At 45.3% G+C, this 12,647-nt stretch overlaps 1 protein-coding gene across 1 annotated transcript; it reads left to right on the top strand.

Annotated features, from left to right (window-relative positions):
* Positions 1-335: 335 nt before the first annotated feature.
* CD40LG (CD40 ligand) lies at positions 336-11,403 on the top strand. Its single transcript, XM_055339080.1, has 5 exons — positions 336-491; positions 2,652-2,783; positions 6,203-6,257; positions 8,121-8,183; positions 11,027-11,403. The coding sequence occupies exons 1-5, from the start codon at positions 336-338 to the stop codon at positions 11,401-11,403; spliced, it is 783 nt and encodes a 260-aa protein (XP_055195055.1).
* The last annotated feature ends 1,244 nt before the right edge of the window (positions 11,404-12,647 follow it).

The following is a 12,647-nucleotide window of genomic DNA, read 5'->3' on the forward strand; positions in this document are numbered from 1 at the left end:
CTAGCGATAGGAAAATACTGCCATTGTCTGTTAAGAAGTCTATGACATTTCAAGGCAAGAATGAATGTATGGAAGAAGAAACTTGTTTCTTCTTTACTAACAAAAGGGAAAGCCTGGAAGTGAATGATATGGGTATAATTTAAAAAAAAAAAAAAACCTTTACGTAACTTTTTTTGCTGGGAGAGAAGACTACGAAGCACATTTTCCAGGAAGTGTGGGCTGCAACGATTGTGCGCTCTTAACTAATCCTGAGTAAGGTGGCCACTTTGACAGTGTTTTCATGCTGCCTCTGCCACCTTCTCGGTCTGAAGATATCATTTCAACTCTAACACAGCATGATCGAAACATATAGCCAAACTGCTCCCCGATCTGTGGCCACTGGACCACCCGTCAGTATGAAAATTTTTATGTATTTGCTTACTGTTTTTCTCATCACCCAGATGATTGGGTCGGCACTCTTTGCTGTATATCTTCACAGAAGATTGGACAAGGTAAGACGAACCAAGAGCCCTTATTAATGAAAGTTGGGGTCTTCATTGATTTGCAGGTTGACTGGTTTTAGTTCTACCCAGATGATGGACAATGGTAGGAACCCAAATGGCTAAAAAGGTCTTGTGGCATTATGTTTGCCATCTAGTTGGTAAGATGTCCTATTCTTGTCTCTGGTCGAGAGCTTGGGCTCTGGAGTCAGACTGCCTAGGTTCAAATCTTGACTCTGGCTCCTATCAGCTCTGCGATCCTGGGCAAGTTATTTTATATTTCTGTGCCTCAGTTTCCACATTTGAGAAACGGGGAAGGTAATAGTACCCACCTGGTAGATGACATTAATTTAGCCTTGTAGCAAGCTTAGAACAGAGCCCGGCACAAAGTAAATACTAGAGAAGGAGAATATGACTTTGATCTGAAGCTTTATATTGTTTTAGATTAGCACAGATGCAGATAAGTCTGGAATTTGCCATCTTAGAGTAAAAGGGGCATTCTCTCTATAATTATTTGCTAAAGTTTTGCTTAAAAATTTGTTTTTTCTGATGGAGACAACCCCCTTTTTTTTAATTGCTAGCTAGAGAAGGAGAGTATGACTTTATCTGAAACTTCATAGCATTTTAGATTAGCATAGACATGGATAAATAAGTCTGGAATTTGCTGTCTTAGAGTAAAAGGGGGCATTCTCTCTATAATTCTTCAAACACTGATTTTAGTTGCAAGCTGCTCAGTTGCCTTCTGAGATGGTTTACATTCTTAAGTGGCGGGACCTAGGGGAACAAAACAGTAGAGTAGCGTATTCAGTACTTTTGCATTCTTAGGAAAAAGTAACTGTTAGGATTTGTCCTGTTTCAATGCCTTAACCCACTTCCACTGAGGGGCATCATTGGCTGTACTGACAGAACCCCAAGCACAGATGAAAAGGAGAAATTTGATGAATTATCTGGCTGTTCCCCTAAGTCTGGATGTGGGAATTGTGGATGTACAGCATCTGGAGACCACATTTTCTCAGGGATGTTTGAATGCCCTCTATTGAGATCCCATCCTAGAATGAAGGCCAGGAAGTTTTTCATCAGGATAAGGAGAGACAGTGATGGTTGAGGCAACTCACTGGGTAACTCACATTTTAGTTGAGTAAAGAGAGGGGTTCTGGACCTGGTTGTTTGTTTGTGTTTGGCCTGGTGGGCTCTGTCAATCAAATGCCTGGACCCAAGCCTGGCCTCTATGGGGGAAGGCACTGACCAAATTTACCAAAGCATTGAGGCGTTCTCTTTTATTTTTAAAAAAGATTTTATTTATTTATTCATAAGAGAGAGAGCAGAGACATAGGCAGAGGGAGAAGCAGGCTCCCTGTGGGGAGCCCGACTCGGGACTCCATCCCAGATCCTGGGGATCTCCACCTGAACCAAAGGCAGATACTCAACTGCTGAGCCACCCATGTGCCCCTGAGCCACCCATGTGCCCCATTCTTGATAACAATGGAAGCCGCTGGCTAATTGGATCTTGTTTTGAATCTAAAAATTGAATTTTAAAACAAGAAAGTGGCACGGAATCAGTTGATTATACAAGTAAATTCCATACATTTAATTATTCTAAGACATTGGCAACTAAAATATCTTGTTAACTCTGGGAAAGAAAGATGATTTCCTTAAAAATGCAAATGTTTTCCACAAATACTAAAGTTAAAAAGAGAGTGATGTAATTAGAAACTCAAGTTAATTGACACACATTGCAAATTCACTTCTTTTTATAAAGCACTGCAGCACAAAGTAAGATGAGGTGGGCAAACGAGCTCAGCAGAAAATGATTTTATACACTGGGTTCACAATGACCGATCATTACTAGAGCAATGAGGAATATGATCATTCTAGAATATTGCTGCTATAATACATGGACAAAATGTACACTGTGTAATGGAATTTTATTAGAATAGCTGTGATTTCTACCTAGAGTTTCGGGTAATGTGACGTTATAGTTGCTGGCTTTTGTCGATTTTTTAACAGCTAATACCAAATAACAGTAATCTGGTATAATGAGTTTTATTCCCCATTTATATCTGCAAAACCCTCCTCCTATTACTGATGCTGTGGAAGTGATTGTAGAGGCAGACATCATTAGCCACATTCTCCAGAATTATGTTTCTCATGTCCCTGTTATTTCTCAAATAGATAGAAGATGAAAGGAATCTTTATGAAGATTTTGTGTTCATGAAAACGTTACAGAAATGCAACAAAGGGGAGGGGTCCTTGTCCTTACTGAACTGTGAGGAAATTAAAAGCCGGTTTGAAGCCTTTCTCAAGGTAAGGAGCTCAGCTGTTAATTAAAGGGTCATTGAAAACTTTTACTGCTTTTGCTAGGTCGGGAAATGGCAACCTGAAAGTGTAGAAGTTGTATAGACATACATACACATGTGCATACATATGAAAGTGAGATCTCTTCCTTTTATTGTGAGGAGAGGTTGTGGGGGGTTGGGGGAGTGGACTTTCTCGGTACCACTCAGACCAGACCCCACATGAAGCCAGTCCACTCTAGGGTCTGTTAAGACCAGAGGTGGACAGAGGACCCAGTGCAGTCACTGCTGTCGCTGGGGCCTGTCATAGGTACTGACAACAAGAAGTCTTAGAATGTTTACTGAGGATGCCCTTACCACATGAATTCCATCATCACAGACAGGGAGTCTAGAAGCTTTCTCCTGAAGCAGAACATCAAAAAGTCTTCCTGTTTGTTTCCCCTCTCAGATGCTGAGTAGAATCCCCTCGGCCCTCAGCTCACTTTGGGGTCCCGAAGAGAAGGCAGCTCTGTGCCAAGCTGGTGGGGGTGGGTAGAAGCAGATATCTGGATAAATCAAGGGCAGTTAGTTCTTGCATATAAATAATGTATGATATTTAACCCAGGAGTAAAGGGCTTAGGATCTTCTTTTCTGAGCCTATTCCTGCATCATCTCCAGGAATCAGAATGCAGCCCCAATCTATGGCTGCCTTTTGCGTTCTTTAAGCTAATCTAGGTTTTTAGATGAAGACTCCCTCTTTATTGGCTAGGCTTAGAAATGGTTTGAGTTTCTCTGGTTCTCTGAGGATTCTGGCTGGTACTATAGGGTGTTGGGAGGTGTTGCAAATTTAAATGTGAAGACAGCCACTTTCAGAACAGCAGTTCATAATCCAGATATTTATTGGATATTTAATAGGCTTGGCTGTGCGACCTTGGGCAAATGGCTTCACCTCCCTTGGCCTGTTTTGTCATCTACAAATGAGAATGCTGAGATGACCCATTCTGACATTCTGTAATTATGTGACCAGCCTTGCGTTCCCTCCAAGGCAGTGAGAGCACCTTTGCTCTTTCCCCTCCTCTCCCTTTCTTTCTGAGAGTTTTACAGTTCAACGGCCCATTTCTAATGGTTTTATTTCAGGGCAGACATGTAGAATTTCCCAAATCAGCGACCCAGGGTAGGAGCAAGGAAAACAGCTCCAAAGTTTCCTATTCTAGAAAGGCAGACCTTCTCAGGCATGTGAAGCAGGGCTCCTCATGAATGGCAGAGGAAGCCCCTGGCCTCTACTGCCACAGGGGCGGGATCCTAGTTGGTGCCATGTGGCCCTATGACATACATGGTAGTTAGACAAAATGTCTTCTGGCCACCCAGTCCTCTCCCAAACACTGATTCCCTTTCCAATGCCATTCTCCCAAATTTCTCATTCTAAACAATATTTTGGACTTTTTTAAAAAAATCAAACTGGCCACCTACAGAGTAACCCCAAATTGGATGTTAATATTCCTAGTGAGTGTTAGCAGGCTTTCTTTCTGGGCTTCGCGGTCTGACTGGTCCAGGGCAACCAAAGGTTGGAATTTGGGGGTTCCAAATCATAGGACTTGAAGGGGTCTTAGAAGTCACCAGATCCAATGATCAACCCAGAACTTCCCAAAATCCCCACCAAGTGGTTACCAAGCTCTGTTTGGACTGCTCTGGTGAGGAGTAACTCATTAGCTCCAGAGGCAGGTAACACCAAGCTGTCACTTGGAGGGGAAGATGGACTTATGCTTGGGTAACTTCAGGCAGCGTCTTAAATAGTGTAATTTCATAGTAAAACATACTACTCTCCCTACCCCGCTAGACTGGTCAGTTCCAGGGTTGTCTGCCCACCAAGGCCTGAGTGGTCTTTAATGGGGGGGTTGTCAAAGCATTTCCTTCCCAAGGTCAATGTCCACCTGTCCATACCTTTCACGTAGACTTCCCAGTAAGAGAGAAATAACTAATCTGAGATTTTCTGAAAGTAAACTTTAAGAAGTCTTCTAGTCAAGGTGGAGAGTGAAGCAAGGGGGAGAAAAAAAGCCTCTGGGGAGTGTGGCTGAGGGAAAGTTCACAGAAAGGCAAGGCTGGGTGCATAAAAGACTTTGCTGACTTCACGTTTTCATCTTGGCCAAGCCCTGACACCAGCGCAAACCACGTAGCCTAAAAGTATCTCAACCTTGATCATCACACTCCATTTTTTAAAAGACACAAAATACTCATTTGTTTACTGGCTGTCTCACAAACATTTTCCTGTCCCTGCATTTTCTCAGTGCCACACTTTAGCTCAAGTGGAAAGTTGAAGCCCTGTGGCCCCTGTGAGCATTTTGAGGCATAGGCTCCCCGTTAGGGCTCCGTGACTTACATCTTCCCATCTGGCAATTGAGCTGAGCCTACAACAGGACGCTCAACAGTCCCAACACTGATTCCTCCTGGGGAAGGATGAAAGGGAGGGCCCTGTAGAAAATTGAGTCCAGTAATGGAAAGGTGCCCAAGACTGATTATCAGATGTGAAAATGCTCCTGTGCTCTGCCCTCATACTTAGAGCCCAGAGTGATGGTGTGAGCTAAGCCGGCCTCTGCATGTGATCTCAGAGTTTCTGCTCTTGGCTTCAGCCTCAGACTCCTTGGTTGACCTCGTGCCAGCCAGTTAAGCCATCAAGGCCTTGTATTAAGTATCTTTAAAATGGCAGCTGTACCCATGATTCCCTTCCTACTTGTGTTGATGGCCATGCCTGTAAATTTCTTTGAGCACCTCTAGCCTTCCCCCATTGCTAAGTGAAAAGAAACCACTTAAAAAGTGTTGTATTTGCCTTTGAACACCAGCATCATTGGGAGATTACCTGTGTTTCCTATATGCTGATATTCTGTACATATAGGCCACATAAGGCGATCAGCATTGAGAGAATCTCCTCATCCCATTGACAGTAAAACATGTCTGAGGGTCTTTTCATAGTCTGGAATTTCTTCCCAAGGTCAAACTCACTCTTACCATTTCCTAAGAGATTTCAGACCAGTTTTATTTTAATAGATACATGCCATGCTTTATGTTTAGTAATATTCTATATGCTGGTAACCAGGGTAGAAACATCTCCTCATTCAACATTATTTGTCAATACCTATCAAAGGCAAGGAGGCCGGGGTCACAGGAAGGGTCAGCATCACAGCCCCTGGTCTGGAGAGAGCACTGCAGTGGAAATAATAGGGCCCAGGTTCTGCTTCCAGGTTCACCCCTGGGCTTTCTGGGTTGTCAGCTCATCTGTCAGAGCCACAGGCTCCCAATTGCTATGATGGAATTAATAACAGGATCTAAGTCCATGTGATAATCCCCACCAGGAACAGGCGATAGAGTCATGACAGATGCCAAATGAATGATGCCTCTAAAACCCCACACCAGGTTTCCTGTCAAAATGACCTTTTGCAATGATTCTTATTTTAGGAGATAATGCTAAACAACGAAATGAAGAAAGAAGAAAACATTGCAATGCAAAAAGGTAGGTTGCTATTTATCAATTTTTTTGAATACTTAAAACCTAAAGGGAAGCTTTAGGCTGATTACACTGAACAAACAAGCTGTTGAATTAGGGAACTTTTAGCCTTGGGAATAAAACAGGACCACAATGGCTAAATCGACACCTTCTCTAATGTCTGTGATTTGGAAGGGCCTTGTATGTACACATTTATGAGGCAGGCTGTGTTCCTTTAATGCTGACAATACCAACTATGAAGAAATGCCACTATTTTCAGTATCTTCCTCAAAGCAACCCCACAGCCTGGTGCCGCCTACAGAGGATAAGATGACAAGAAAGTCATCACTGGCATTCATCGCTCAGTGATAATTGTTTTTTGTGGGGAACCATGACCAGTTGAGTGTCTGCAATCAAGGAATGATTCTGTGTGACAACGTTCTATTCTCTGCCCTGTTCTTAACGTCAGAACATCTCGAACATCTCAGGGTTTGAAGGGATCTTGACTGGAAGGCAGGGTTCTCCAATGCAGCGCCACCCACAGAGCACGAATCTCCTTAACAGCACTGACCATCTGGCCTCTGATCTAACATGCCTAGGCACCTTTCTAGCTCATTATTCATCCTGGTCCATCTTGGAATGGCTCTAATAATTATAAAAAGATTACTATACTACTCAGAGGGAAGTCTTTTCTCCTCTGGAGTTGAAATTTGTTCCTTTAATCTCCACTCATTGGACCCAGTCCTGCTCTTTGGGGTCATACTAAGCAAAGTAGAATGCTTCTACACAGCAGCTGTCCAGATGTTGAAAGCAGCAATCGTGGCCCTTTCTCTAGGCTAAACCTCCCCGTGTCTTCCACTGTTCTTCCCATGACTCCTTCCAAGGCTTTTCTTCTCCCTGTTCCTCTTAGAATTTAGCACCCCAAACACAAGAATAATGCCAGGAGTGAGCCAAACAGCTGAGCATGGGAGAGATGGGGCATTGGGAGACCAGTATTATTCATAATGCCAGTGAAAATGATGCTGTGGCTTGTGCAAATTAATACACACAAAGAAATATATGCATACAGAGATACAGATAGTATTTTCTCAGGCAAAGAGAGTACTCAGAGCTTGCTTTAACTATTGCTCTGGATGCCATGGGTCATCTGATCTCCATGAAGGTTTTGTCTTCAGAATGATTTTAAAATGTGTTGAGAGGTACCATGTTGTCTGTGACTTACAGTGAAATTTGAGGAAATGGGTGCATATAGATGTTGCCCAGCAGTCTTCAGAAAAAGGATCAACTGAACAAAACTGGTTATTCTGGTCATGCAATTTGATTCAATATTTATAGGACACCTACAAGTGTCTGACACCAGGCTCATTCCTGGAGAAAAAAAAAAGAAACTTGCACACAGTCTCCTCACATAGGATATGAACACATCTAATTAAAGAGCAAGATTTTTACATGAGAAGCAACTTGAGCTAGGTACAATAGTTTGGCCAGTTGCTTGATGATGTCAGACATGATTGGCACCGTGCCAGCTAGGTATGCAAATGCCACATTGGGGCCCAGTGAGGTTCCCAATGGATGGGAGCTATTTCTAACAGCAAGATTCAAAATATGTTTCACGAACACCAGAGTTTTAGCCTGTGTCAATCTGGTAAAGAGGCATCAAGTACTGAGCAACCATTAGAAGAATGGGATCAGTGAAAATAGTTAATTCAGTGTTCAGATTCTAGAAACCAGCTTTTCCCTGTGATAGGGATTTCAGACCGCTGTGCTCTTCCTTTTGCATAGCCTACTTAAGCCCAGTCTCTATTACACAGCCATAGAACCGGACCAAATAGTTCTGTGGGAAGTTTTGTATTGCTTTGGCCTGACAGTTGGCTTTTGGTTTCATTTCAGGTGATCAGGATCCTCGAATTGCAGCCCATGTCATAAGTGAGGCCAGTAGTAACCCAGCGTCCGGTAAGTCCAAAACATCTGGGTCAGTCACCCAGGTGGGAAAGCTGGGATGTGGAAGCAATGAAGCCTAATGATTAGGCTCCTCTCTTCCTCTGGGGCCCAATTTACCAATCTACCCATACCTCTCTCCTATGCTCTCCTTTGTCTTCAAAGTGAGTTCAGGAGCACAGATGGGACTTGAAGGGACAAAAGGAGGTGGGAAGCAATCCTGATGTTCTCATTATGTTCTTGTTCAATGGCCGATTCTAAATGATGAATTGCTGGATGGAGGGACCATTAGTCTGAGAACATAGACGAGATGGCAGGTAGTGACCTCCTGGCTAGGAGCATCCCTCACGCTAACCCCTCTTCGCTGTGTGTAAATGGGCCTCAGGGGGTACTTCCTCCCATCTGTCAATCCCTGTATGATTAACCCCAGCCTCACAGGGGCCAACCTCAGGGAAATTAAAGGTAAAATCATTCTGCAAAGATCAATAGGTGCCAGGACGTTAGATTTTCCAATGAAGTAACAATAGACGACATACTATAATCTTTTCAACTCTGAATGAGTTTATTTCCATATACATTCTGCCATCGTTCTAGCTCTTAGATCTTTTTTTCCCAAACCTATACCTTGAGAGAGCTGGTGCCTGAGAATGTGTTGCATTTGATAAATGGATGGAAACATGCCTGTGAGCATGAAACCCCCTTGAGATATAAATGCAGTCTGAGGGCATCAGAGCAGTCTTGGAAAAATTTAGCACAGTGCTCCAGAAAGAAGTTCTAAACAGTGTGTCTATATGAGAGCGAGACACATAACAAGAGAAAGATAGAGACAAAGAGAGAGAAGAGATACCACCTCATCTCTGAGGTGGCATGAGCTTCTCAGTGAGTGTAACACATAAATGGTTATCATGGATCATGATACAGAAGGAAGAGCACTGGAGAGGAAGTTTTTTTTTTTTTTTAAGATTTTATGTATTTAATCCTGAGACACACACAGAGAGAGGCAGAGATACAGGCAGAGGGAGAGGCAGGCTCCCTGTTGGGGGCCCAATGCGGGATTCAATCCCAGGACTCCCGGATCACGACCTGAGCCGAAGACAGACACTCAACCATTGAGCCATTCAGGTGTCCCTGGATAGGAAGTTTTTGAAACGAGATTCCAGAACGGTGACTACCACGTGCTAGGTGATCTTGGGCAAGTCCATTTACTGCTGTTTCCTGCCTCACTGACTTCACAGGGTGACTTTCAGTGTTAAATCAGCTAATGTGGAAGAAGGTTTTACTGTCATGTGCTAGATAAATGTAAGGTGCCATTACTTAGCTTCCTTTACTGTAGTTTAGATGTCAGAAGAGTAGCATAAAGCGCTTCATTAATACCAGTTATTCCTATCATATATAATAACCCTGCTGGGTAGCCATTCTCAGAAAATACTGTATGGGAGAATATCACAGCTGTATTGGCATGTCCAGGGTGGCCATCCACATGACACTTGCACACCTGGATTGCATAACAGCGACAGAGACACCACCTAGAAGAGTAGCTTCCCACTGGTCTTTGCCACCTGTACAGAAATCCTTGCCCTTGGATATATTTCACAGCACTCAGATTCTGCCAAAGGGCCCAGGATCGATATTGGTCCCAGCATATTTCCTAGTCTACCTCACAGGAGGTCTGCAGGTGTGAGGACAGCAACATTCCTCACTGCACCCCAGTCCCAAACCCCCTGCTCCTGCCCGGGCACACTGCCACAGGCTTGACCTGCACCCCACAGCAAAAGATTAGGACAGATCATCTTAGTGGACTAAAAGAGAGAGAAACTGCTCTTGGCTTCTCAAATGGCCTGAAAGTGAAAGCATCATAAGGAAGTATCATTTCTGGAGTGGCCAGAAATGTCAGACATCTCAGGATGCCTTTCCTATTACTAAAGGAGGAGTCTTAACAGCTTGAATCTGATACCTTGATAGATGGCCAAGTAGGAATTTAAAAAGAGGGCTCAAGGAAGCCAAGGATCCATACTTTGACTTCTCCCCAGCCCCCACGCCCAGCAGTCTACCTCGCTGTGGGAGCTGAGATTTGAAATCGGGCGCACACCCTACTTTGAACCCACTCAACATCTCCGCCGAGAAAATGGCACACCGTTGGTGGGTACTCAGGTTTAGCCACAAGAACACAGGTACTTTCAAGTTGGTGGCGCCCACTACAATGGAAGATCAAAACACTGTGAAATGACAGGTTCATTTTCACACTTCCTTGCCTAATTTTAGTCCTTGCTGTGGGAGGCCAGCTGGGTTTGTGACAGCATGAGCAGGTAGGAAGAGATGGGGTCTTTCGGCAGCGGAGGCTGAGCTAGATGAACTGGCAACTCTTCCACTCTGGAATTCAAGGAAGGCAAGACGGCAGTGTTCACATCAGCAAGGGTTTTGTCAGAATGCTTGACGGTGCATAGTGTAGGATGTGGCACTTTGAAATCACTCACACTTGAAGTTGGAGAGCCAATTGGCTTTAAAGGCTCCAAAGGAGGAAGGAAACTCACTGTGCCTGGCGGCTGTGTTTAACCTTCAAAATGAGTCTGTAAGACGCTGCAATAATACTATCCCCGTGTTACAGACGAGGGTAACAGACGGGGGTAAACAGCCCAGGGAGATTAAGTGACTGAAGTCTGGATTGGAACCCAGCTCTCACCGACTGCGCAGCCCCTACTGATTTGCCAGACAGAGGGGTGGAGGGGCCCTTGGGAATGCCTGGCACCCCAAACTTTCCTGTGTACGTGAAGCCAGTATCCACCATTAAGGCCTGTGTCGTGCTGGGATGGGAGCCATGCACGCTTCACCTCACCACGCATTTCCCCCTCTCCTTGCAGTTCTGCGGTGGGCGCCAAAAGGGTACTACACCATAAGCAGCAACCTGGTGAGCCTCGAGAATGGGAAACAGTTGGCCGTGAAAAGACAAGGACTCTATTACGTCTATGCCCAAGTCACCTTCTGCTCCAATCGGGAAGCTTCGAGTCAAGCTCCGTTCGTCGCCAGCCTATGCCTCCATTCCCCGAGTGGAACGGAGAGAGTCTTACTCCGCGCCGCGAGCTCCCGCGGCTCGTCCAAACCTTGCGGCCAACAGTCCATCCACTTGGGAGGAGTATTTGAATTGCATCCAGGTGCTTCGGTGTTCGTCAACGTGACTGATCCGAGCCAAGTGAGCCACGGGACCGGCTTCACGTCTTTTGGCTTACTCAAACTCTGAGCGCTGGCCCCTCACAGGCTGCGGCTGAGCTCCTGTTGGTGGTCTTCGTAATACGGCCGAGCAGTTAAGACCACCACCCCTGTTGAACTGCCTATTTATAACCCTAGGATCCTCCTCGTGGAGAACTATTTATTATACACCCCCAGGCGTGGAGGGCTGCAAGAAGGGAATGACAGGGCGGGGGCAGCCCCAACAGGCCCCGGTCCGTAAGAGTTGATATTCTGGAAGCAGCCGCCCCACTGATGCAGACATCCAGAGAGTCCCATGAAAAAGACGAGACTATTATGCGCAGATTTAATCCTGAGTAAACGGCAGATAATTAGTCCAGTTTCGTTTTGTTTCTTTGCATGCAGTATCTTTCACTGGAGAATGTACTCGATTTCCCCGCGAAGATGCTGAAGGGCAACAGGGAGCCTCAGCTCACAGTCAGTTACGGTTGACCCGGGGTCCCCGGGGCCCCGATGGAGGGGACAGGCTCCAGAAAGTCTGATGGCGCGGAGAACTGGAAAACCCTGCCCCCACCAGCCACCCTGACACTCATTCTCTCCCTCCTCCGCCCCCCCCACACACACAGTCAGGCAATGTTGCTAATCGGTTATCTTATTTCAACCCTGTCGTGTCTCCACCAGTGTAGGCGGGAGGAGAGAGCAGAGGCTGCCCACTCCTCCTCCTGAAATGACTGTATTTAAAGGAAATCTCTCCTACCTACCTGCAGTCTCCATTGTTTCCAGAGTGAACTTGTGATTATCTTGTTATTTATTTTTTGAATAATAAAGCGCCCTTAACATTATTGTTGTTATCTAGCACCTAAAGCCCCCGGGGCAGATTGAGGGGGGGTGGAGGAGGAGGGATCGTTCGGAGGGATTCTTCCCAACTTTTGTGATGTGTTCCTAAACTTGGTTCTCAAGCTCCTTGCACCACCAAGTACCTTGGCGACAGCACCCTCCCTGACAGCCTGTGTTAGGATTTGATGGATGACGTGAAGCTCCTTGGGGAAGAGCAGTCTGGATCTTGCCTGCTCTGGAAAGGCTGCAGGGGATTAAATAGCGCCTCTTCCTTCTTGATTCATCGCAGCTAGGTGGGGCTGGAGGGAGGGCCTTCAATGAGAAGCACTTGCTTCCCTTTTTAATAGCTGTCTGGGTGGTTCTACCTCGGGGGTGAGAAGAAATGGAGCTGGGACGAACTGGGGAGTATTGGTCCTCTGTTCTTCCACCAAAACCAGCAGACCTATTCTTGGTCACCTC

This window comes from Nyctereutes procyonoides, unplaced genomic scaffold, assembly GCF_905146905.1.
Source record: "Nyctereutes procyonoides isolate TBG_1078 unplaced genomic scaffold, NYPRO_anot_genome, whole genome shotgun sequence".
NCBI lineage: Eukaryota > Metazoa > Chordata > Mammalia > Carnivora > Canidae > Nyctereutes > Nyctereutes procyonoides.

Coding starts and splice junctions, on each gene's coding strand:
- CD40LG (XM_055339080.1), top strand. CDS start 336: ATGATCGAAACATATAGCCAAACTGCTCCCCGATCTGTGGCCACTGGA. Junction 492..2,651: donor TTCACAGAAGATTGGACAAG/GTAAGACGAACC, acceptor TTTCTCAAATAG/ATAGAAGATGAAAGGAATCT. Junction 6,258..8,120: donor AAACATTGCAATGCAAAAAG/GTAGGTTGCTAT, acceptor GTTTCATTTCAG/GTGATCAGGATCCTCGAATT.